This window comes from Terrapene carolina, unplaced genomic scaffold (assembly GCF_002925995.2).
Source record: "Terrapene carolina triunguis isolate 2854851 unplaced genomic scaffold, T_m_triunguis-2.0 Scaffold193, whole genome shotgun sequence".
In the NCBI taxonomy this organism is placed as follows: Eukaryota; Metazoa; Chordata; order Testudines; family Emydidae; genus Terrapene; species Terrapene triunguis.
Window position 1 is genome coordinate 3,594,881 of NW_020664544.1, and position 22,932 is coordinate 3,617,812.

Sequence of the window (22,932 nt, forward strand, 5' to 3'; positions counted from 1 at the left end):
ATTAAAAAGGGGTTCACGACCCAGAGTTTGAGAACCGATCTAATGGTCCTGTAAGGATAAGGCCTTTTCCTGTAGCCATATTGTAAGGCCTAAGGTCTTTGTCTACAGCCATATTAAGAGCAGCAGCCATTAGCTAAGAAGCAGGAAATCACATCCTCACATTCCATCTAAATTACATTAAAACAATGTAATATCAGGCTGTTAGGAAGGAGATCCTGTCCTAACAGCACCCACTATCACCAGATAAAGAAACAGATCTTAAGATGGTTAAAGAAAACTTAGTTTGATAGCATCCTGTGGGTCAAGAAACCACTTATCAATAGTTGTGGTTGTGAAATCCTCATTTCTTTATTGTTTTGTCATTATGGTCCCCACTTCCCTATTGTTTGTCTGTATGGTCTGTCTGGTTCTTTGATTGTTTCTGTCTGTTACATAATTAATTTTACTAGGTGTAAATTAATTAAGGTGGTGGGATGATTAGGTTAGAGAATTTTGTTACAATATGTTAGATTTGGTTAGTAAAATTTTAGTAAAATGATTGGCTAAGGCACAGCTAAGCAGAACTCAAGTTTCACTATATAAACTGGGGTCAAAAAGGAAGTTCTTTGGGAACCAACTCCAGGACACAGCCCCAAAGATCAGAGCTGCCAGACCTCAACACTCTGCCAACCACACCGTGCAGAAACTGGAGTCCCCCAGATGACCTGATCCTGACTGGCCATCAAGAAAAGTTCATGTGTCTTATTGGGAGCGTGAGCATTGTATGTGTGGCGTGTGCAGTCTGTTTTGGTGATTGTTAATAAACAGAGGTTAAGTAGGATATTACTGTGTAAGGCTCTTTCACTGGTAAAAGACCCCATAAACTCACAAAAGATTAAGCCCTGAACCCATGGAGAATGGGTGTTTGCTCTGAGCCCATAGGGAACGGGTGTTTGCTCTGAGCCCAGAGGAGTAGAGCCCGGAGCCCACGGAGGGGTAAAGTTAGGTGCCTTTTGTCTGGCGCCCTAGGAACTGGGAAAGGGTGGAGGTGCCTAAGCTAACCAGGTTATGCCTTGAGCCCTAGGAACGAGGTAGGAGGTGGGTTCCCTAGAGCGTGCAAGTGACAGATACTTTTGTGCGGGTAACAGTCCCTTTTGGCCTTAAAAAAAAGAACCTCTGAATCTAGTTCACAGGCCCAGGGAAAACCCAGACACCCGTTTCATTGCCTTGCATATGTCTGGATTCCTCATTTGGAGCGCTAAGAGAGTTCAATGGCAATACTCAGTGCCTCGCTGAGACCTCTCGAACAATCCAAGCGTGTTTACAGTTTTGGGTTTTGCTTGGGAACAGCCAGCTGCTCCAGCAGTTTTCAAAACCCAAACCCATCAGGGCCTGTGACGTGCTAAAATGCGAGACAAAATGATGGTCTCATGACAGGGGCTGCTCTTGGCAGCTCTAAAGAGGTCACAGGTATTTCCACACCAGTCATCCCTGCGTGCGCAGACACAAAGGAAGCAGAGCAGGGTTTCACAATCAGTGTGCTCTTTGGGGTGGAGCTATGACACGCTGCTCAACATCAATCCTTCTAGCCAATTAATAAGCAGTATTAACGAACTCAAAAGGCCCAGCCAATCCTCTTTGGCGAAGAGGATGGGGGTTTTTAATTACACTTTACCCATCAGAGGATCTCAGAGCACTTTATAAGCATTAATAAACTGAGCTTCAGTCGCTGTGAGAGATAAGTGGTATCCCCATTTTACAGAGGGGAGAGGCAAAAGAGACACCAAGGTAAAGTGACTTGCCCACAGCCACACGGCTGTGGCAGAGCAGAGCAAAGAACCTAGGAATCCTCGCTCAGGCCACTACTTTTGGCAAACAGCAGTGGGTGATGCTGATTGACACTTACTCTGGAGGAGCCATCTTGCCGAGGTCCACATCCTTAAGGAAATCACTCTGCAAGGCCTGTTCTGCTGTGCAACGTTTGCCAGGGTCCAGCGTCAGCATGTGGTCCAGCAGATCAAGAGCAGCTGAAGGAATGCTGGGTAAAGATTATGGGGACAAGGCTAGAATTAAGAGGCTGTTCTAAAAGGAGAGGGCAGGTGGAAACTGTGCCACAGGCTCAGAAAATGGCTTGACCACTCCCCTTGAGACATGGGGAAGACCCACCCAGTCCACATTAATATTGGAGTCGTACCAGCTCAAGCAAGGGACACACTCCAAAGTATCTGTGGCACGAAAAACAGACACTGGATTCATAATATTTTCAGTATCACTTTAGCCATTAGTGACTTTAAATTCCTCTTTGAAGCCACAAGGCAAATCACATGATTAAGGTCTTCCAGAGACCGTGCACACCACTGTCCTTGGAGGCAGACAATTGCAGCTTTCCCTTGGGCCTGGTTCTCATGAAGGGAGTCTTGACAGGCTGAGGCTGTACTGGAAGTTTCCTAGCCAGTGGACTTCAAGTGAGTGCTGCAAAGAGCTGTGGGTGGGTTAGAAGGCAGCTCATTCTTGAGCAACAATCACGGGGTAGAAATTCAAAGAGGTGTCGATGGGCCACCTGCAGCTTTCCTGGGATGGGAAAGAATCCCCCAGGAGGGCACAGGGAAATGGGAGAACTGTCCCTTCATCCCACCCACCACCTGCCTGGCCACCTAAAGGAAGGTGAAGGCAGCCAGCCAACGTTATAGTGACATCACTAGCAAGTGGTTATAGAAGGTCACGAAGCCACAAACACAGTCACTCCTCTCCTCTCAAACTCACAAAGAGAACTCCTCCCGCAGGCGCCTTCGGTATTGCTTCTTCGGTTTCATAGTGTTGAAGTAGGGCAGCTTGATGACGTCCGGCCACACAGCTGGGCAGGGGCTCCCGCAGAGCCGGCTACAAGAGAACCGGAGAGCAAGAACACAATCAACATGCGCAGCACAGCCAGCAGGAGAAGCAGAAGAGCTGCCCAAGTGAAACAATTTCCTCTCTGAATCAGCTTAGCACACAGACAGCCCAGGTCTGAGGACACACTGAGGAGGGTTAGACAAAAGCTCAGGTAAAAGCAGTATCAGAAAGAGAGAGGCTTACCTTGGTTTTAAAACCATTTGACAGAGTTTTCAGTGCTGATCTCTATTTTGGCAGGAGTAATTTTTACACTCAAATACCTACACCCTCACTTCGCTACTGGTGTACATATTAATAGTCAGGCATCGCAAGCACAAACACCTAGAGGCCTAACTGCTTGTATTTGTAGTTACTGTCATTGCTGGTCTCACTTTGCCAACTGATTAGGGTTCGAGAACTGCTGTGATACGGAGACTAAGTGCCCAAGCAGTTTCCCCCGCACTATTTCTCACAGACATGCGTGCACAATGCTTTACCTGATTAATTCAAGCTGAGCCAGTTCCAGATTGGCTTGAAAAATAGGCTTCTTTGTAAACAGTTCCCCGAGGATACAACTGGAAGAGGAAAACCGACAGGTCACGACAGCAGACACTGGGGATGATCATTTGACTAGTGTTGCATTTCTGGCAATAAGCAGCTTTGCCTGAGGGTTCATTTGCATCAGAGCTCAAAACTGGGAACTGAGCAACTAACCTGCGCGCGAAGAGTCAGCCATCACGTGCATTTAGGGGGGGGAACACTCGCCAATGGCCCTGTTAAGATGTCAAGCCTGCGACATATTAACTCTTCTCGGGCAAAGAGAAATGAAGGCTTAGCTGGGCCAGTCTATAAGAAATGGCCAGCGGTATATCACTTGCCTTGAAAAAGATAAATTGAGTCTATTATACCTCCAGCTAGGGGGAAAAAATAGGGGAGGGAAGAGTTCAGTCTCCATTATCCATTCAATCCCTGGCCTCTATGGTGAGCTTCCGACAGGAGTACAAATTAGTGCCAAATACAGCAGTGGTCTGAGGTGGGCACCTAGGCTAACATCAACTCTTTCTACATTGGACACTGAACAACAACTTGACTTCATAGAGTTTTCAGAAGGGATCGGCACTCTCAAATTGGGGCCAAATTCTCAAGAGAGCTGAGTTGCCATTAAAAGGCCAACCTAAGTAAGCAAAATTTACAAAAAAGCGCTCGGCCTGCCGTGTGCTGAGCTCAGCTGAAAATTGGTCCGAAAGCGTCACAATGAAAGCGGCTGGGTGCGGAGCCCTTTGGAAAATCTGGCCCCAACTGGGGATCCTGCATTCTTGAAACTCAAGTTCTTAGATTCTTTAAAAATCTGGCTCTACGTTGCTAAATTCACAGGCATCAAATTGCGCTGGTGGCTATATAAGGCCATTGGAAGGCCTTGAGTTCTCCAATTTATGATCTTTTATGGATATTGCTCTCTTCTGAGAAATCTAAGCTTCCTTTAGCTTCTCTGTCTAAATAAAGTTTCCAGCCCCTTGATTGTGAAGAACCTCCATCATGTCATCAATTCATTGATGCACTGAGTCACCAAGCTGCACAAAATGAACAAAGAGCACCTGAGAAATGAACTTCCCCTGTGCACCTTAACGGGGCATTAACTTCAAGGCTTACTTGTTAACATTTAAATAGTAATGACATCTAAGCAAGTGGTTTAGAACTAAACACGGCCTCAGTCGCTATAAAAAGCTAACTAGGTAAATTTTATGCTATTGTTCTTCAATACTAATGCACACTGGCCTTCCTACAGGTGTTCAAATATTCCACACTGGTTCTTAAGAGTAAATGTTTCAGTTGTTTGGGTGGTAAGGCACCCTTACTTTGGATCCAGAGTTTTAAAATATTTTAAACTCTGCTTCAACTTTTTTCATCAAAATATTTACAAAGTGAATACAAAAATAATACCCATCCTTTCACCAGTTAACTTCAACTGTTATAGCTAGACAGAAAACTCTGCTAACGAGGCCTTTTCTCTACTCTTGTCTCCACTACCACTAAGTCAGGGGATTCACAGACACAACATGGTCACAGTCTGTAGCACAGATAGGACTTAACTATGTTCTGTAACCACGCTAAAGCCTTGGACAGGATCTAATCATCACCAAACCTGTCATCTAGGTTTTGATTGCGGCATCTTTATTACCGGGTGTAGTATAAGAATGAAATCCCACCTAGATCTCTTTGACCCCATGGAGATTTTGCCAGTTTACAAGTCAGAAGATTTTTTTTTTTTAAACTGAGCTAGTTTGATGTATATTCTCTCTCATTGACTTTTACAAGTTCTACAAAGTCCTTTTTTGCAGAATATTAACTGCATTGGATTTGGAATTTATCCAACGTTTGCTAACTAAGCATGGCTGAAACTATACCAGGAATGAAGGAAGTGAAAAGAAAGCGGTATTACTTTAGTAGGTGGGCTACGTATAGTAATGGTGGTGGTCTTCTATATGTTAAAAATAGAACGTCATTATAACCAGGAATTAAGCCCTTCCCAGGGAAAGATACAGCTACTAATTTTTAGCAGACCATCCCCAAGTTTCCAGTGAGATGAACCCTTGTGTTAAAGTTTATTTAATGATAGTTCTGGTAAAGACACAAGGGTTACATCATCAATATATTTTTGGAACTTCTCAAATGTTGCAGAGATGAGATCAAGTGGAATCTATTTGTATGGTTGCTATTACACTACCAACAGATACAGCACATTACACGAGGCTATTCTGTCAGAACCATATTTGGACTCTTTCGGATTCTCACAGCTCAAACAAAACGCTACCAAATAAAACGAGGCGCTTACCCACAGCTCCACACGTCAATGGCTGGTGTGTAACGCTCCTCGCCTAGCAGCAATTCTGGAGGTCGATACCATAATGTAATGACTTTATTTGTGTATGGACGGCTGGAAGGTAAGATGACAGACTTACATTGGTACAGTTCTTATGTCAGTGGATCCCAAAATGCTTTAAGAACCATGGCCTTCGCTTTCAAACACAGGGGCCTAGAATCAGGCATCTAAACAAAAGCAGCCTGGTTTTCAGAAGTGCGGTGGGGGCACACAGTTCCTCTGTAAGTCAATGAGAGCTGTAGGTGTAGCTCAGGCCACTTCTTTGTGTGGACAGCTTCAGAAATCCTCGCCGATACACCCACATACACAAATCACCTAACCCAGCACTGAAGTGCAGCTAACTCTAAACTGGAAGGCAGCTGAGGTTTAACAGCAACCCTGCTGAACAGTTAAGGTAGGAAGTGAAAAATAATGCTACAATAATTTGAAGAGCAGACTCATGGTAGCCAAGGAAGGGAAACTTCTGCACAGTCAGCTGGGTTTGTCTAAGGAAAGGCTATTAGACAGCTGGCGTAGTATTACACATGCACTCTACAGGGGCTGCCGGCTAGCTTCCCAGGCTGCCGGAGTATTGGGGCATCAGGACTCTGTGGGTCAATTCACATATGTTAGCCAATTCCCCCTTGGAGTGACTTACCTCTCTTCAGAGCTGTACAGTCGGGCAAGTCCAAAATCTGCAAGTTTGATCTGCCCACTGAAAAACAAAAGCACAACCACTGGCATGAGTTACAGATGGGATCACTTACTGAAACAGTAAGAAAGGACCAAGGACAACCAGTGTTTGGCAACTGATCATGTTGGATATGCCAGTCTGATTTTTAACAGATCCTATGCTCTATGGAAGGATAAAGATGTACAAGCATTCAGTTTCAAGACCATCACAAGTGGGCATGTGGCTGCAGTGACTTGCAGTGTTACTATCAGATTCTATCAGTTTTAATTTTCCCTCACTGGCGTTCAGATGGCGACCTGAAGACTCCAAGCAAACTGTCTCCAATTTGTAACCTAGTCCACAACGAACTATGCTGCATCCAGCAACTCTAGCAGAAGACTACATGGGAAGTCATTCTGAGACTTCTATACCACTCCTAAAACTGGTTTCCAGGTGGTCAATAGTGAGGGACATCGGAGCCCACACCCAATACATGCCACCACCACAATCCCAGCCTCTAAACAGCTAAGTAATTAAACTCTGACAGTGCAGAGCATGGGTGGTGTCTGCATGTGATGGCAAGTGGGGGAGGAAACAGTCAGAAAAACCCAGAGACATTGAGAGAGAGGACAACTCCTTTCCCACATTTATTTGTGCCAACAAAGGACGCAACCCATTACATTCTCCCCCAGGGGCTTTGAGACTTGAACCTAGCAGCAATAGCTGCAGGAATACGCCTTTGGGCTCGATCACTGAACAAACCCCTTATTTAGTATAACTCAGCCTCCCCACAATGTTTTGTTGCAGATGGTTTTCAGTAGCAAGGTTTAACCTTGTGACACACCTGAATGAGCCATTCCAGGATGCCATTTCCTATTCAAAAGGCATATATGTTTGCTTTAACATAACCAACCCAGTCCCCTAAATACTACTATTAAATAAGCAACCTTTTTGTTTTAATGCTGTAGAATCAGAAACTGCACCCAGACACGGTTTGCCATCCTTAAGAGACCAGGATAAGGAGCAGTACATTTTGCCAGCAAAAGGTCTCTTCTGGAGAGGTTGCCACCAACAGGAAGTTAAGCAGAAGGTTATTGGGCTCATTCACCTTTGGTTGAAGACAACTCCTATTACAGATGCAGCACCCAGGGAACCTATTGCTTAATTAGACTGTCACTTCAGATGGAAACTCACAGAAGACAGGGTCACTACAGCAGATAAGATCCTTGTATTCTTTCCCGTAATCTAAATGAATCAGCGGCCTAACATCTCACAGCTCAAATTAGCCGGTTTGATGAAACCATCTTCGACCCTACCCAGTGCCAAGTTACCTGTTGTTTAATAAGATGTTGGAACACTTAATGTCTCGATGAAGGAAGTTCTTTTTGTGACAATAATCCAGCCCCTCCATCAACTGTTTCATGAAAGACTTGATATGGTCCTCTGAGAAATGCACCAAGCCGGATTCTAGCAGCCCCATGAGGTCATGGTCCATGTATTCAAACACAAGGTAAAAGGCACCTGCCACAGAAACAGACAAAGTTTAAGACAGGTGCTGAAAAGCAGAGTCAAAAGGTTCAACATTTTTGGTTGTGTAGTGGAATTGCTTCAAGATAAAGGCCAAGATTTAGAAAAAAGTGACTTGTGATTTTATGTGCTCAACGGGATACTTCGGAGGCGGGGAGCGAGGAGGGGAGGGGGATCTGATCTCCAGAGGGAGGGTGGTCAGCACTTTTCTTTTCACAGCACTTTTCATAGCAAGCGACAAAAGGACAGGGTGGACGCATTAGCATAAGCTACTTATGGCATCACGGACTTGAATCTGCTGGAAGAAGGGACTCTCCAAGTGCAACCTAAAAGGGCTGTATTTTTAAAAGCACCGTCAAACTTAGAAGTGAGAGAGGATGGAAAACCTTCCATACCATTCACTGGTTCTTGAGACAGCCAACATTATCCAGCATAATAAAGGGACTGCCCAGTGCTGGGGAAAAAACGCCACAGCTAAACCAGCAAAGGCTAACTCAGTTGTAAAGACTGATCACTCACATACCTCCAGGGATAGAAACAAGTATACGTTACCCTTGGGACGCACTAAGTGTGCATCTGCTCTGTAAAGTGACAAGACTCTAAGATTGGTACTGTGGCATTCCACATTCATTGCCTCTCAATCACATTCATATCAAGCATACTTAGTTTACAAGAACAAATATATTTCTTCTAACAGCCAGTTCTGCAAAGTTAACCTGGACCCTTGTGCATCACCACCATTATTAAAGGATCTGCCGCCCATTTTTACGCCTATGAAAATCCACAGTCTTCAGTAGGAACAGGGGTGCTCAAATGTAACTGATTAAGATTTAAGCAACAATTCAGTTGTTGATGCATAAGGGACAGACTTCAGCTCACCCTCTCTTGGCGGTGTTTACTCAGCAGGGCTAATAGTAATAAGAAGCGGGAACAAACTTCCCACGCCCAACATTTTAGACGGTCTGATACCCTGCAGAGCCAATGCAGCCAAGGGAGAAGAAGCTGGAGTCTTCTCTTCAGTGCATCCGAGGAGTTGATTAAGTTGATACCGTTTTCCGAATGGTGTAATTATTGATCTCAGCCTCTAGCAGCTCATGAGATGCTGCTGCTATAAGACTGCTGCAAAGCTGGGTACTTGGACAAGACTGAATGCTTGGCGGCTTGCGAACACTTCCAAGCAATGATTCTATACCAGTGACCAGAAAGACCGTGTCTGTTGCAGGCAACCCACAAAAAGGATAATATCTGGTGCAGATTAACACTGAAAGCAAAATCAGCAGCAGGCTGTGCAGATTTTGTTGCTGTGATCTGCAGTCATAAAATACATGTAGATTATTTTTTCATCCAGATGCAGACATGTAGCAACAGACAATTCTAGAGTTTTCTCTAGCAAAAAAAACCTATAATAAATAGAACTGTATCAGATTGCTAGACCCACCCTTACACCAGGATAGTAAACGAGGTGCTGGAGACATTTCTGTTAGTTAAACCACACTATGCAGCTAGCAATACCTTTGTCCTTCTTGAAGTCCAGTGCATCTTGTTTGTCTGTAACAATTTCCTTCATGTTAACAACGCTGCGATGGATCAACTGCCGAAGGATTTTAATCTCGCGGATTGCCGTTATGGGGAAGCCTTCCTTCTCATTGTCCAATCGCACTTTCTTTAAAGCCACCAGTTCACCTGACAAAACAAGTCAGTGTCAAAGTGATACTCCAAATAATCCAAATGATACACTCTTGATGCTGTCCTGCCTCTGCCCTGCCCAGGCCTTTGAGTTTGGTCTTTTTATGATTAGTTTTCATTAAGAAAACTGCTCATTTAGTCTTTAATTATGTTCTTAGCAAAGACTTTTCTAGGCTCCAGTTACATTGGTAACAGAAGAACATTGCCATTTAAAGACAAACAGGGATGGGCAAGTTTAAGGTAGTAGACGGCCACAAAAGCCACTAAAACCCTGTGGGCTGGGGCGTGTGTATGTTGGGTCCTGCCCCCAGAGGGTGTGACGTGGCGTGTTTGTGTCGGGTCCTGGCCTCCAGGGTGGGAGTTGGAGAGTGAGCCCACCTGACAGTGACGGCTATTGTCCCAGAAGGCTACGCCCAGCTCCCTGATCCGTCCCACTGGTTCTCACCACGTGATGTGTATATGTTCTTGCCTGCCCTCTGCGATGCCTTGCCCCACCCTGTTCCTGGCCCACATGCTGCTAGATGCCTGCCCTGAGCTGGACTGTGGCGGGCCAAATAAGATGATCTGATGGACCGGATGCAGCCCTGGGCGGCTGCTGCCCATCCCTGCACTAAGACATTTTCCAAAAAGGTTACATTGCTCAATCTGAACTCCAAGTTTGTTTTGCTTGGGAATACTATTTCACTAGTTCAACATAAAAGAGCTACTCAGTGAATTAGTGGTTAGAACCAGACAGAGGGTATCAGGACTCCTTTTTCCTATTCCCAGCTCTGCAAATGACTAACTATGTTACTTTCCCAAAGTCAGTTCAAACCATGTGGCTTGGTTTCTCAATCTGAAAAATGAGGACGCCACTTTCTTCAGACAGGCATAGGGCTTGTGAGATTCAGTGTTTGTAAAGCATTTTGAGAACTTTAGATGAAAGAGGTCCTAGAAATGCAAGATACATGACAATAGAGCCTCACTAATTTGCACTGACTGGGAGACGCAACACGAATTAGCAAGTGGACAGCACACTAAAGAGCAAGGATCCCATTATCGCAGAAAGTGGTTTGTTCACTTAATCTGAAGTTGATTTTTAATTATTTCTTATACTTTGTAATTCACTGGAAAATGCACTGTAGGACATTGGGTGAAACACTTCGTATTAAGCAACCTCACTATCTACAATGCGGTCTCGTCTACTAAAACTTTGCTAAGTAGGGAGAGAACACCATCTATGTGCAAATTATAAAGTGCAGGATTAGCAAACTCTCCCATAGTATACCCACAAAACCAGAGACACTGAGAGCAATAGATGCTGCAATACTAGACAGAGAAAGGTGAGTTAAGAACAGGATCACAGTTTTGTTGAACTTCTTTGCTTTGGTCACTTTACGTTAGAGTCTTTGTGGTGCAAATGATCTCATCTGTGGCTTGACGGACAGCAGGAATGAAACAAATTTGTGGGTTTACAGGGCGGAGTAACACTGTGGGTGCACATGGGGAGATTTTCACAGGAACAAAAGAACAGTTAGGTGCCAACTTCCAATGAAGGTCAATGGGGTTTGGGAAGCCTCGCTCCCCGAGTCTCCTCTGAAAGTCCATGTCCCAAAGTCCATTACTGGTCATGGTGGTATTCCCCATTGAGTGGTAACAGCACTAAAACTGGAATGAGCTTTTAAGCAGGCTCACTGTGATCGCACCAAAAATAATTAAAAAGACACCCAAGAATCACTTAGGGAAATTTTTTCAATATTGCCTTGTTCAGACTAAGGCTCTATCTAACCTTTACCTGTATCCTTGTCCTTGGCTTTGTACACTTGCCCATATGTTCCCTCTCCAATAATCCCAATGATATCAAATTTATCCACGCAGCGCTTCCCCCAGTCGCTTTCTGTCTGTCTCCTCTCGCCGTAACGAGGACAACAGATTCTGAAAAAGGGAAGATTAGTTTAAAAATCCCAAACAATAGGACTTGATCATAACTGCTTTAAACGGAAATTAATTTTTTAAATTTAAATCCTAAAAATTAATAGACTGGAGACCAATTTTGTCATCTTACCTATCCAACTTGTAACACAGGATTGTTCCTCACACTCCAGTGTACCTTAAATCTAGATAGTAATTATCAACAAGCAAAGGGATTCCATCACTTCCTTGGGGAGACTGATCTTTAATCTAACTGATTGCAGTGTTAGGAATTTTATACGGTGCACTAGATCAGTGTTTCTCAACCTTTTTCATACCAGGGACTGGCTTACTGTGTCAGGGAGATTTCAGGGACCGGTGCCGGTCCACGGACTGGTCGTTGAGAAACATTGCGCTAGATGGAGATCAATTTTCTTTACTCGATACAGCAGGCGTCACTAGACAAACATTTATACCATCCCACACAACAATATTTACACATCATACTAAGAACAGGAAAACACACAATAAATGTAACTATCCAAGCAACAAATGCCTTCCTTAATTTAAAATGGCAACCACTGTACTCATTGTTTCAACCTGCCCTAAAATGAGGCCAGTAACAGGCTAGTTTCCATGGTCGCTTTCATGACTAACTCTCATTAAATGCTATTTTGTAAATTTTTACTCCAATAGCCTTTAGTGAATCACACTACATAGTCCTCTACCTCTTACAGGCAGAGCAGCCAAATGGGACTTTTTTCTATGCCCATCATCCTGCAGTGTTATCCTAGATCAGGTCCCTACACTTAAAGCACAGACCTAACAATTGTACAAGGCCAAAGAGCATAATCTGAACTCCATTCAACGTTATCCCTTATTTCCCCACATATAATGATCTAAAATAGGGATCAAGGGTTATGATGTATCAAAACACACTACTAAAAAGTTCTCAGTATGTCTCACCATTCTCCAGTTAGCCTGTACCTCAAACAAATGGATCTGTCCTGTCTTATGAACGGAGAATGATACACAGGAGTCTGCTATACATTGCTCTTAACGTGAGCAGGGTCTGGACAGAAGCCAATCGGTATTACTGTTACATAATTCTTTGATAATTTTAGATTTGGTAAGTATTTGGAAAACTTTTGCACGAACATAGGACATTTGATCATTATTTAAGACATAATGTAGCAAATATGCCTTGGGAAAGGGAAGAAAACATAGAAGACACTCCTAATTGTACACAAGAGTTTATTCTCTCGATGAACGCATAGTTCTCATTAGCGTTAAAGAAAGTCAAGTATGCCCACTGAGTGGAGAATAGATCACCAATACTTCACCAATGTCATGGGTGAAGGGATGTGGCCCCTTTCCTGAACAACTGCTTCCTAGAAACACTAAAGATTCTACATCAGGTTGTTTGCCAGCCAGGTTTCTTTGGCTTCAGAATGAGAGGTCCTTTCCCAATTCAGCCACAATACTGTTTTCAAGGCAACTGTTAAATGAAAGTTGATAGGAATTTTCAAGGTGTACATGACACACTCCAGTAATTCACACCATAGGAAGGATCATGTAATAGATTATAGAACAATGGGACCTGTCAGAACCTTGACGAAATAAAGCCTGAATTACAGGCTCCATTTGGTGGGTGATGCAAACATGCTACATTTCACCTGCTCTTTTCCCCCCATCTGTAGCCCTTCTAGTTTGTTAATATTCAAATGGATGGAGAAAGGAACCCATTCTCCTGCATTGACAAACACCCGCGTTTAACTGACAGACAGAGCCTTAAACCTGTCAAATGTGACCCGGAAACCCAAAGGAGTGGGGTGCAGTGAATAAAAGGAAGCCAGCACAACAGGGGCTTCATTTCTTTCAAACAATGTTGTTGGTTTTTTATAAGCACAGTAGCAGGATTCAAGCCTGTCTGAAATCAAATGCTTTCCAGAAAAAATGATGGGTTGTCCAGGACAGAGGTAAGTTGGGCTGTAAAACAGAACACGCCCCTTGAAGAAACATAAAACTGAGATCCTGAATATGTGTAGTCATTAAAAATGCACTAGGACTTTTAGCAGGGTGGGTAGCATTAACAGCAGTGTCCTGACTAGACTCCAACTGGGCAATTGGATTGTGCCTACTTACATTTCTCTCTTCAGATTCATCAAATTCATTTGGAATTTTCTTTTCACCCTGAAGTGACTTGCTAGGTTGCTGAGAACTGCTAAAACAGTTGCAGATTTAACCTCAGAGGTAGGTGCATTTTCATGATAGGGAAAGCAGTTTCCATGTCCAATTTATAGCTACATTCTAAAACACTTTGGGATCCTTTTGGATGAAAGGTGCTATATAAACACAAGATCACCACCATAAGAAGACACAGTTTAGAGATGCTAGCACGCAGTCTGTGCAAACACTTACTTTGGTCTCTTTTTGAATGGTTGCTGAGGTGGTGTGGCTGCCTTTGGTTCTGGAGACTCCGGGGGAGATGGATCCCCTCCAGGAAGCTCTGGAGGAAGCGGGAGGTCCATGAGCAAGTGTCGTGGTCTCTGCTCTCTCTCTTTCTTCACAAGTTTTGGAGGAAGAATCTCCTTTGGACTAAATCCCAGAAAGTTACAGCAAGTTAATACAATGTGGTCAGACTTAAGATGCCATTTCAAATAAAGAGGATCATAGGCCAAAAGTTTCAGACTTGAGTGCCTGAAATTAGGGGGCCAAGTATGGATTTAGGAGCCTAGCTCTAGACACTCAGGGTTAAAATTAAGCATCTTTCTTGTTTCAAAGCCAAAGTCAACGTAGAAAAATACTAAATTAAAGACACAGTCCAGCCTCAAAAGACCACGTAACTCTTTGCAACTATAAGTCTCTCATGACAGTGGAATAAAAATTCTTAACATTATATAAACACAACAACAAATTGGGGATATAACCTGTTATCCATTTACTGATCCCTACTTCCTATCTCCTGTCCACTCATTAAAACAAATGTAAAGGCATGTTCTGACCCTTATGCCGATTAATAGCCATTGCAAATCTACAACATGCAAGCAAAATTAACCATGTCTCCACTACATTGCTTTTAACTCATTAGCAAGGACAGAAATGGGGCAACAGTCACTTCTGCATATTGCAAGTAGATCACCAGCTGATTTCTTCTTTTATTATGGTACCAATGGTAATGCGGTGTTGTCTTTAACTAGCTGGAGACCGATATGCGGAATCTAGTTTATCGGGGGCGGGGGGGACATGGAAGGAGTATCAGGGAGAATTCCTGGATTTGAATAAATTGGGAATTAAAATCCAAGTTGAATGGCATTAGGCAAGTCAAATTATTCATAATACTTACCCTGTACAAGACTCCACCCTCCCCAGGAAAGGGAAAAGCTGTCTATTGAGAAATAGACAAGCAGCCTTTCTTGGATCATTCTTAGGGCAACCTGCTAGGGGAGGTTGATGCTTCTCAGCATCAGCAGGTCTAAAATTCTGCTCGTCAGCACAAAGCAGCCAATGCAACTGAACTGACGGGAACAGAAAATTAGGAAAGTTACCTTACTCGTGAGCCACTTCCCAACCTAGCTGAAACCTGTGGTGAAACACAGTGTATTCCACAAATGAACACAGAACAAGACATGGAAGGAGGTTTTGATTGAAGTACAGTACTTTCCCCTTTGGAATGACCGAGTTCAGATACTCTTTAAAGGAACAGACCCCCAAAATTTGTCTTTTTACTTCTACTGAGGTCATCACATAGGTTTAGTGAACTAATCAGAAAAGCCCTGATACTCAGAGTACTGGAGGAAAACTGTCACTGATACGTATCACTATGGCCGTTATAAGCCATGAAAATAACATAAGATCCATGGGCCTGCTCTTGCCCCCATTTAAAAATCACCCAAAGTACTGCAGTTGACTTAGAAGAGCAGGATTGCCCCTGTATTGGTCACTCTTAACAAAGCAAAGAACATCAGCGTTAAGGCTGACAAGAGGAGCCCCAAAATGGGATTCAGACATGGGCTCGAGCTGGCAGGCTAAAAATAGCAGTCTAAACAGGGGTGGCCCAGGTGGCAGCTCGGTAAACGCTCCTGGGGGTGTGAGCAGATTTGTACTTGGGCAGACAGCACAAGCTGCTGCCTGTGCTACCACTGCTATTTGTGGCGCATTAGCTCAAGCACGTTCCCAGCTGCAGTGTAGACACACCCTAAATGCAGGACGAAGGTACCTAACTCAAGTGCCACGGCTGAAAGTCAGTTCTTGTGTTAGAGCCTGACAGACTCGGTCAAATTATTTCACCAGCTTCGTATGTTCTAAATAAGCTATTAGAGGAATATTTAAAAGTTATTCATTTGGATTCAGTGCCTAGTTATTTCAGCCTGTGTATGCCATTCACCACCAGGATAAGCAGTTCCTGTTCCACCGACTGCCATGGCGCTTTACCCACTTTTGCTAGCAGTGAATCTGTTCTAGATCCGTAACATTATGCAGTGTTTTAACATGCTCCACACACCTTCATCCAAAAAAGCCTGAATTTGAGACTCTTCTCAGCAAGCTGCAAAAGTATTTGTTTGACAGGGTTTTGGGGGAAGGATGAAGATGTGTTGCTAGGTAGCATCTGGAGAGGAGAGGCTTTTCTGGAGTGTTTTCATTGTTATCTGCTGATTGATGTAAATTGTAACCTTCGTTTGATTATTTAAGGCTACTGACTAGCTGGAGTTAGTTTATTTGTACCTCAGAATTAATGCTGCTAGGTGGCTATTTTAAATTTAGTTATGGTCACGGCACATAGGCTATTTGCATAGGCATTCTTTTTTTAACACTAAATCTAAACAAACATCACCTCTGCATTACCTAAACCCGAGAGTGCTGCATACAGATGGAGTGGAAAACCTTAAAGATGAGCTGCAAAGCTTCAAAAAACCAGAAGTCCAGCAATACAAAAAACAAGGGAAATAAAATCCCATAACAGTAAAACAATTGTAGTTGCTTTAAAAAACTGTAATTAGCACATCTCTTAGCTATTTTGCGGATCGTCATTATCTCCCATTTTGTACTTAGGCAACTCAAATGGGATTCTAAACTTCATGCTTGCCACAGTCTTAGAAATCAAGAAGGGCGTGTGTTTTTTCCACATGTTGGAAACAGAATAAAGAAATCTACTTAAAGAAATTTGGTTCACAAGCAACAAATAAGTGATTGAAAACAATGTACTGTGCATGGTCAATGTGTCATTTGCAACTAACACCTGCTAACCCTAATGAAGTGGCTTTGTTTGTTTGCTTCCTCTTTTTTCAATGAACTGGCTGAGAACTTGTTTGCCAATCTTTGGGTGGAAATATATTCTGAAACTATGTTATAAATCTCTCAAAATGCACAATGGCAGTGGAGGTAAAATTAAGAAACTGACAAAGCTGCAAGTCAACCTTGAAAGAGTCTACTCAGCCACTCATCTGGGGACATGTACAATATTAGTATTTTCATCACTGCCACACTAAGAGGTGTGAGAGTTTGTGGGAAAGTTTATGATGCTTTACAAGGCAGTCTTAACTACACCAGAGCTGATTCAATAGGTTATTATACCACGTTAGCAACCACAGCATTATGTTTAGTGTGTACTTTTCCAATACAAGTACCGGTCTAGGTACCACATTAAGGCTACTCTTTCCACTCTCACTGCTACTTAAAAAGCTGAACAGACACACTGAACAACACTAAACCAAGTGCTGTTTGTGAAAGACAACATAAGGATGTACAGGTCCAAACTTTTATAACGTATTGTAATGATCACAATTACAGCAGTACCTCGCTAATACTAATGTCTGAAAGATCCATTGAGAACAGTAAGTGAACAAAGAACATATAATGAACTTTGTTCATGTAAGAAGTGATAATAATACTTCAAAGTATACTGGTAGATGTTTTGTTTTACATTATGCAAGAGTAATTAAGTCTTATATTAAGATTTCCCAGTACCTCTTTACTGAGAAGTGGAGAGTGAGTAAGGGTTTTGGTGAGCAATTTAGTAAAGTAAAAAATAGTGGGAGGACCTAATGTGGAATCATTCACAAATTACAAAACTTCAATAAAGTATTGTGCCACGACAAAAAAGTTTTAAATCTTTTTTCAATTGATTCTATTTCTTTTGCCCTGGTTTATATAGATAATTTCCACCATCTTAAAAAGTGTGTGTCTGGAGTCATCTAGGGGATTAGTTAAGTAATCTATCAGATCTAGAAATTATTCATGTAGCAGTTAACACAACAACTCACTTGGGAAAGGACTCAGTCTTGATGTTCTGCTTAGGGCTCCTCTATAAGTGAACTCTCAGGAGAATTAATTAGAAATAATTTAAGGTGTGAAATTAAAGTGGATTGGTTAAAGTGCATTAAACCCCTCTGTGACACAATCAAAAAATTAAGGTCACTTTTATTCTGAATAAGAGTATCCACACCTGGGTTTAATTTGGTTTAAGTAATCGGCTTTAAAAGTTAACTTCCTGAGCATCCCTATGTAAACAAAAGCCCTTAGAGATAGACAGGTAAAGGGTTACCCTCTTCCACATTAAAATTATATAACAATGTAATTAGATATGCAGCATGGGGCACAGATAAAGAACATGTTGCATGTAAAACCACAAGGCGAATTACATATAGATGTAACCATTAAAACTACTGAAGTATGCATGGTTTCCTTATCCCCAACAACCCTCCTCCCAGATCTGCTACTTAACTTCTGAGATTCTTTTCTTTTCTGTCTATGTCCTTGTTTACAGGACAAAGTTGCACCAGGTGCGATTTTAAAACAGCTTAGTTAGTCTGATGCAAACCCCTGCGTCGACACTCTTATTTCAGTTTAAACTGGGCTTATTTCAGTTTATTATGAATAAATAAAATACTACCTAGCTCTTCTATAGTACTTTTAGTTTAGCTTAAGTCAATTAGTAATTGATTTAAAAATCCAATGCAAGTTAAAGCAATACAATTTGTTTCAGGTAGACAAGGCCTGCATGTCCCAACAACATGCTGTTAGTGTGACACTGCTTTGTGTTGTCTTTTCTGTTACTTTAAACCAGCTTTTTGGATCATTCCATTTTTTGATAGTAAGTCAGGACCTTATCTTGCAAGCTGCTGCATGCAACAGGATCCCTTCTCCCATGTGAAGCCCCATTAAAATTAACAGCGGTACTTCCATGCAGAGCAGCTTTCAGAATAGGGACCTAATGGATTTGTAATAAAGACTGACTTGATTATGTTTTTTTTTAAAAACTGGTTTTAAAAAAGCCTCTAAACTTCTCTTCCTCGCTGAGATTTTGCATTAGTTTCAGCACTGAATCATAAGCCCCTCAAAATAGGTATTCTGGATGGAGAGACTGACAAGATGATAACATCGTGAATGACGACGTGACAGGGCATTTGGTTATGAGTGGTGTTTTCGGTAGAATGGCACAGGCTTCAATAGAATCAAGTACAAAACTAGGTATCTTCTAGGAAACATATGCAGGGTAAAGAAGGAGTCGGCAAGCTAAAAATAAAATCTCTTCTCTGTTACTATGTTAGTACAGTGTATTCCAACCCAAGCAGAACTGAGTTTTCCACATGACCTTACCTATCCAAGTCATCTTCCCCGAGCAGAATAGGTGGGAGCGGGAGTGGAGGCAGCGTTGAAGTCTTCAGGTGTGGGATAGCAGCCGTCACAGACACTTGTGGTTTTGTAGAGACCTGGACAGAGGGCTGAGAATTTGCCTGAGTGGACAAAGCAGATGTTCTTGAGTGGGAAGAAGATGGCAAAGAGGTTGGGACTGAAGTAGGGACCTGAACAGAAGTCAGCTGGGAAAGCGGTAGAGGTGGAACAGCTGGTGATGGAGGCAAAGGAGGCAACGGGGGAGTCTGAGGCGGCGGCGTAGTTGTTGGTAGAGGTGGAGGAGGTGATTTTATTGAGGGCAGTGGGGGTGGGTTCTCCTTCTCTGTTGTCTCTGTCTCTTTTGGAGTTGCAATCTCCTCTTTCACTACTACAGATTTCGAGTCTTTTGTTCCCATCGTTTTTGAGTCTTTAACTGGAGCTGCATGCTTCTTCTCAGAGTTCTCGTCTATCTTGGTTTTTATTGGCTCCAGAGATGTTTTAGTCTCTGCATTCATGTGTATTAAATTAAGCAGTTCCGTATCGGAAGCTGATTTTTCAGATTTAATGATTTTGGGTACTTTTTTAGACTCCGTCCCAGTCTCCTTAACCTCCGATGAGCTGTTCTCTTTTATAGACAGAAAAACAGGTGAGTTCTTTGCCTCCTTCCCATCCACCTTTGCTGCTGCCGCCGCTGCTGCAGCTCGCTCTTTCTTTTTCCTGCTAAGCTCTGCTCCCAGGCTGGAGTTCAATGGTAGCCTAGCAGGCGATATACTGGAATGGCGACTACGTGAACCGGACCTCTGCTTTTTACTGTGAGATGATGATGAGTGTCTTGAATATACAGGACTTCGACTTCGGGACTTCACAGACTTCCTATGGAAAGAGCAGGAAGCAGAAAACTGAGATGCAGTCTGACACATACTATGTTAGTTACTGAAATTAATAAATAGGGAAAGCGCTCTTTAAAGACAAGAGCATTCATAAATTGTCAACTACATTTCTGACCATACCCAAGGCTTGTCTGAGGAGACTTAAATTAATGGCACCAGTTTGATGACACTTGAAAATAATCCAACATCTAGGGCGCTTCCAAGGTCAAAGATGCTGCTGCTTACAAATCAACAATTAAAATAACAGAACCGCAAGATGAGGGTTAGACAAACCCCAAGTTAAAGAAGAGATAACAGATGCACAGTGCTTGACTGGAGGATTTTAGTTGAGAGGATGAGCTGACAGTTTAGGAATCTTTCAGGGCAGTAGAGCAGGAGGGAAAACACAATGATAAGACATGAGTATTGCTTGTGGGAATGTTTTCCACAACCTTGTGGCGTTGATCAGTGGTGTTACAGTAAGGCAGTGATACTCAGACCTCAGTGGCTAAGGAGTCAAATTAGCGATCAACATTACCCAAAATAGACACAATAGTGTGAATTCATTGTTTCATTTACTAGAGTACTATATATTGACTCACACAGTGTTTTAATATCATGTGCTGCAAAGAGCCGCGAGAGAGACATTCAAGTGCTACTTCCGGCTCAAGAGCCTCAGTCTGAGTATCACTGCAATAAGGCATTCTCCTAGTGAATGCCACTTTTTCCCACAGAACATCTTCACTCCAAGTAGAGGTTTTACTACTACCATAAATGCATTTGCACACTGCAAGTCAGAAAGACAATTTGAGGCTTTCATCCTGATTTAGACATGTTCAGAGATACGCTAAGTCTGAATTTACAATAAGGGGACTACAATTTATTACATAAGCAGAGATATGAAATGCATTTGGAAATCTGCACTCTAGCGTGAGCCACAAATAAGGAGAAAAATGCCTTCCTTTAAAAGGACACAAGGTGAACAAAGGATGGACTTGGATTAGGCACAAATCTGCAATATCTGTCAATCTAGTGGAGATTAGGGATGAAGATTCATTGGAAAGACTGAAAAATAACCCCCTCCACCCCCTCCCAGAAAACTGGTATTTTCAATTCACAGGTCAGTGAATATTTTCTCCTCTTCAAGGGAGACTGGGATTTTGCAAGGCATGGGACAGTGCATTTTATAAGTAATGTGTAAACGATGGACTTTAATGATTTGGAAGCCACATGTTAATTAAAAAAAAAAAGAATCTTGAAGTAAGACTCTACCCATGCTTAGTTAAAATCATGCTCACAACTGATTTTTATTCTATGACCTATTCAAACCTAGAGTTCTCTGACCACAGTAGAAAATATAGCATGATTTTAGATCACGGTTAAAAGAAATTCCCTTTTCCACACAGTTCAGAAAACATGTAAACTATAATTGAAATGCAGTGTAAGAGATTAATATAATTTGCATAGGATAAGAGAATCGCAATTTTAAACAAATATTCTGACAACATAAATGCTTTAAAAATAAGCTGAAGGATAGAAATGGCTTATTATAAAGCATTTCACTGGCCATTTGTGACTGTAGAGGCCAAATATCAATGTGACTAAGTGGAACTTACTTTTAGTCTTAAAGAACAAAAATAGCAATAAGAATATAAAAAAAAAGTCAAGACTTATTTCAGATTCTGTCTTCAATGTTCATGGAAGTTGTGTGAAACAGAATCTGGCAATATGCCTCGAGCTGGTATGTCGTCTTCAGGGGACCCTGGATAATCAGTTTAACTGTCACACACACACAGGCAGAATTTGCCATTTGGCTAGTAGTTCACTTTCCACATCCCGCTGCAAAACTGTCAGGAGCTGAAATAGCTAGCAGCATGCTTTCACTGCACTCAGAGGTCACACTTGCAGACTTTGCTGAGGACAACATTCCTAACTGAACTTGTATGACATGGGTAGCTGCAAACAGAGCTAACTTAATTCTGAAACCTAAACAGCACTGAATCCTGCACTAAATCCCAGCTACAAGTGATTCATAACATGGATCTGGAAACCTCCCCCTCAACAGGCAATTATTAGTTTTTGTCACTGCTGACTGCATTGAAATATGTTTTAAGAGAAGCAAATATATACAGGAAGTTTTGTAAGGTGTTTCCCCTGTCTAGAGTAATCACTGAGTAACTTTATCTCTGACCAAGAGGTTAGTGATTTGCCCTCAAACATCACCTTTGAAACCAACACTGCAGTGCAGATTACCTAGTTTATAGTACTTAAAAAGGGAGGAAAACCTCCCAGCGTTAAAGATGTTCAAGCTTTTCTTTCCAGCTACAGTGGAAGGGTAAAAAAATTCCTGTATTTCTAATGCAGGAAACTGGACATGTAAAATGCTAGCCATCAGGCCCGTGAATTAAGATAAAGGTATCAACGGGAGAGAATGGGAATGGCTCACTACAGAAAACCAAAGCACACTGGCAACAGATTCATTTCTCTGCTACAATCAGAGCTGTACCAAAGAAAGATATCTTGGAGGAAGAACTAATAGAAATCTCTAGCCCTATCTATACTATGAAACGACGTTGCTAAGAGTTGTTAGCAAGAGTTTGCCCTCAACCAGTGACGAATGCAGAACAAGACACGATAGAGAGAGCACAATCGGACACTTCCAGAATGCCTGTCACCTGAGGCTCTAAGAGCGATCTAAAAATATTACGTATACCTCACAGGTGAGATTATTCGGCATTATTCCCCCATTATACAGTGGAGAAATCACAAGCATAGTGGTGAAATGAAAGTTAGTGGCAAAGGTGGGACTAGGACCTAGGCATCTTGACTCCTGGTTTCCTGTTTTAACTACTAGAGCAGGGGTGGGCAAACTTTTTGGCCCGAGGGCCACATATGGGTATGGAAATTGTATGGTGGGCCATGAATGCTCACGAAATTGGGGTTGGGGTGTGGGAGGGGGTGAG

At 42.4% G+C, this 22,932-nt stretch overlaps 1 protein-coding gene across 3 annotated transcripts in view; it reads right to left on the reverse strand.

The window, feature by feature from the left end:
- Positions 1-22,932, reverse strand: part of CDK12 (cyclin dependent kinase 12) — a 72,238-nt gene that overhangs the window by 44,391 nt on the left and 4,915 nt on the right. For all 3 annotated transcript variants that reach the window (XR_003899859.1, XM_024210028.2, XM_024210027.2), the window contains exons 2-11: positions 19,086-19,973; positions 13,908-14,084; positions 11,371-11,510; positions 9,423-9,593; positions 7,715-7,904; positions 6,369-6,425; positions 5,684-5,785; positions 3,348-3,425; positions 2,743-2,859; positions 1,886-2,017 (exon numbers count right to left, since the gene is read on the reverse strand). Coding sequence is in view for 2 of the 3 variants with exons in the window: in XM_024210028.2 (XP_024065796.2) it covers positions 1,886-2,017; positions 2,743-2,859; positions 3,348-3,425; positions 5,684-5,785; positions 6,369-6,425; positions 7,715-7,904; positions 9,423-9,593; positions 11,371-11,510; positions 13,908-14,084; positions 19,086-19,973 (2,052 nt within the window). In the remaining variant the exon portion in view is untranslated. The remainder of the gene's footprint in view (positions 1-1,885; positions 2,018-2,742; positions 2,860-3,347; positions 3,426-5,683; positions 5,786-6,368; positions 6,426-7,714; positions 7,905-9,422; positions 9,594-11,370; positions 11,511-13,907; positions 14,085-19,085; positions 19,974-22,932) is intronic.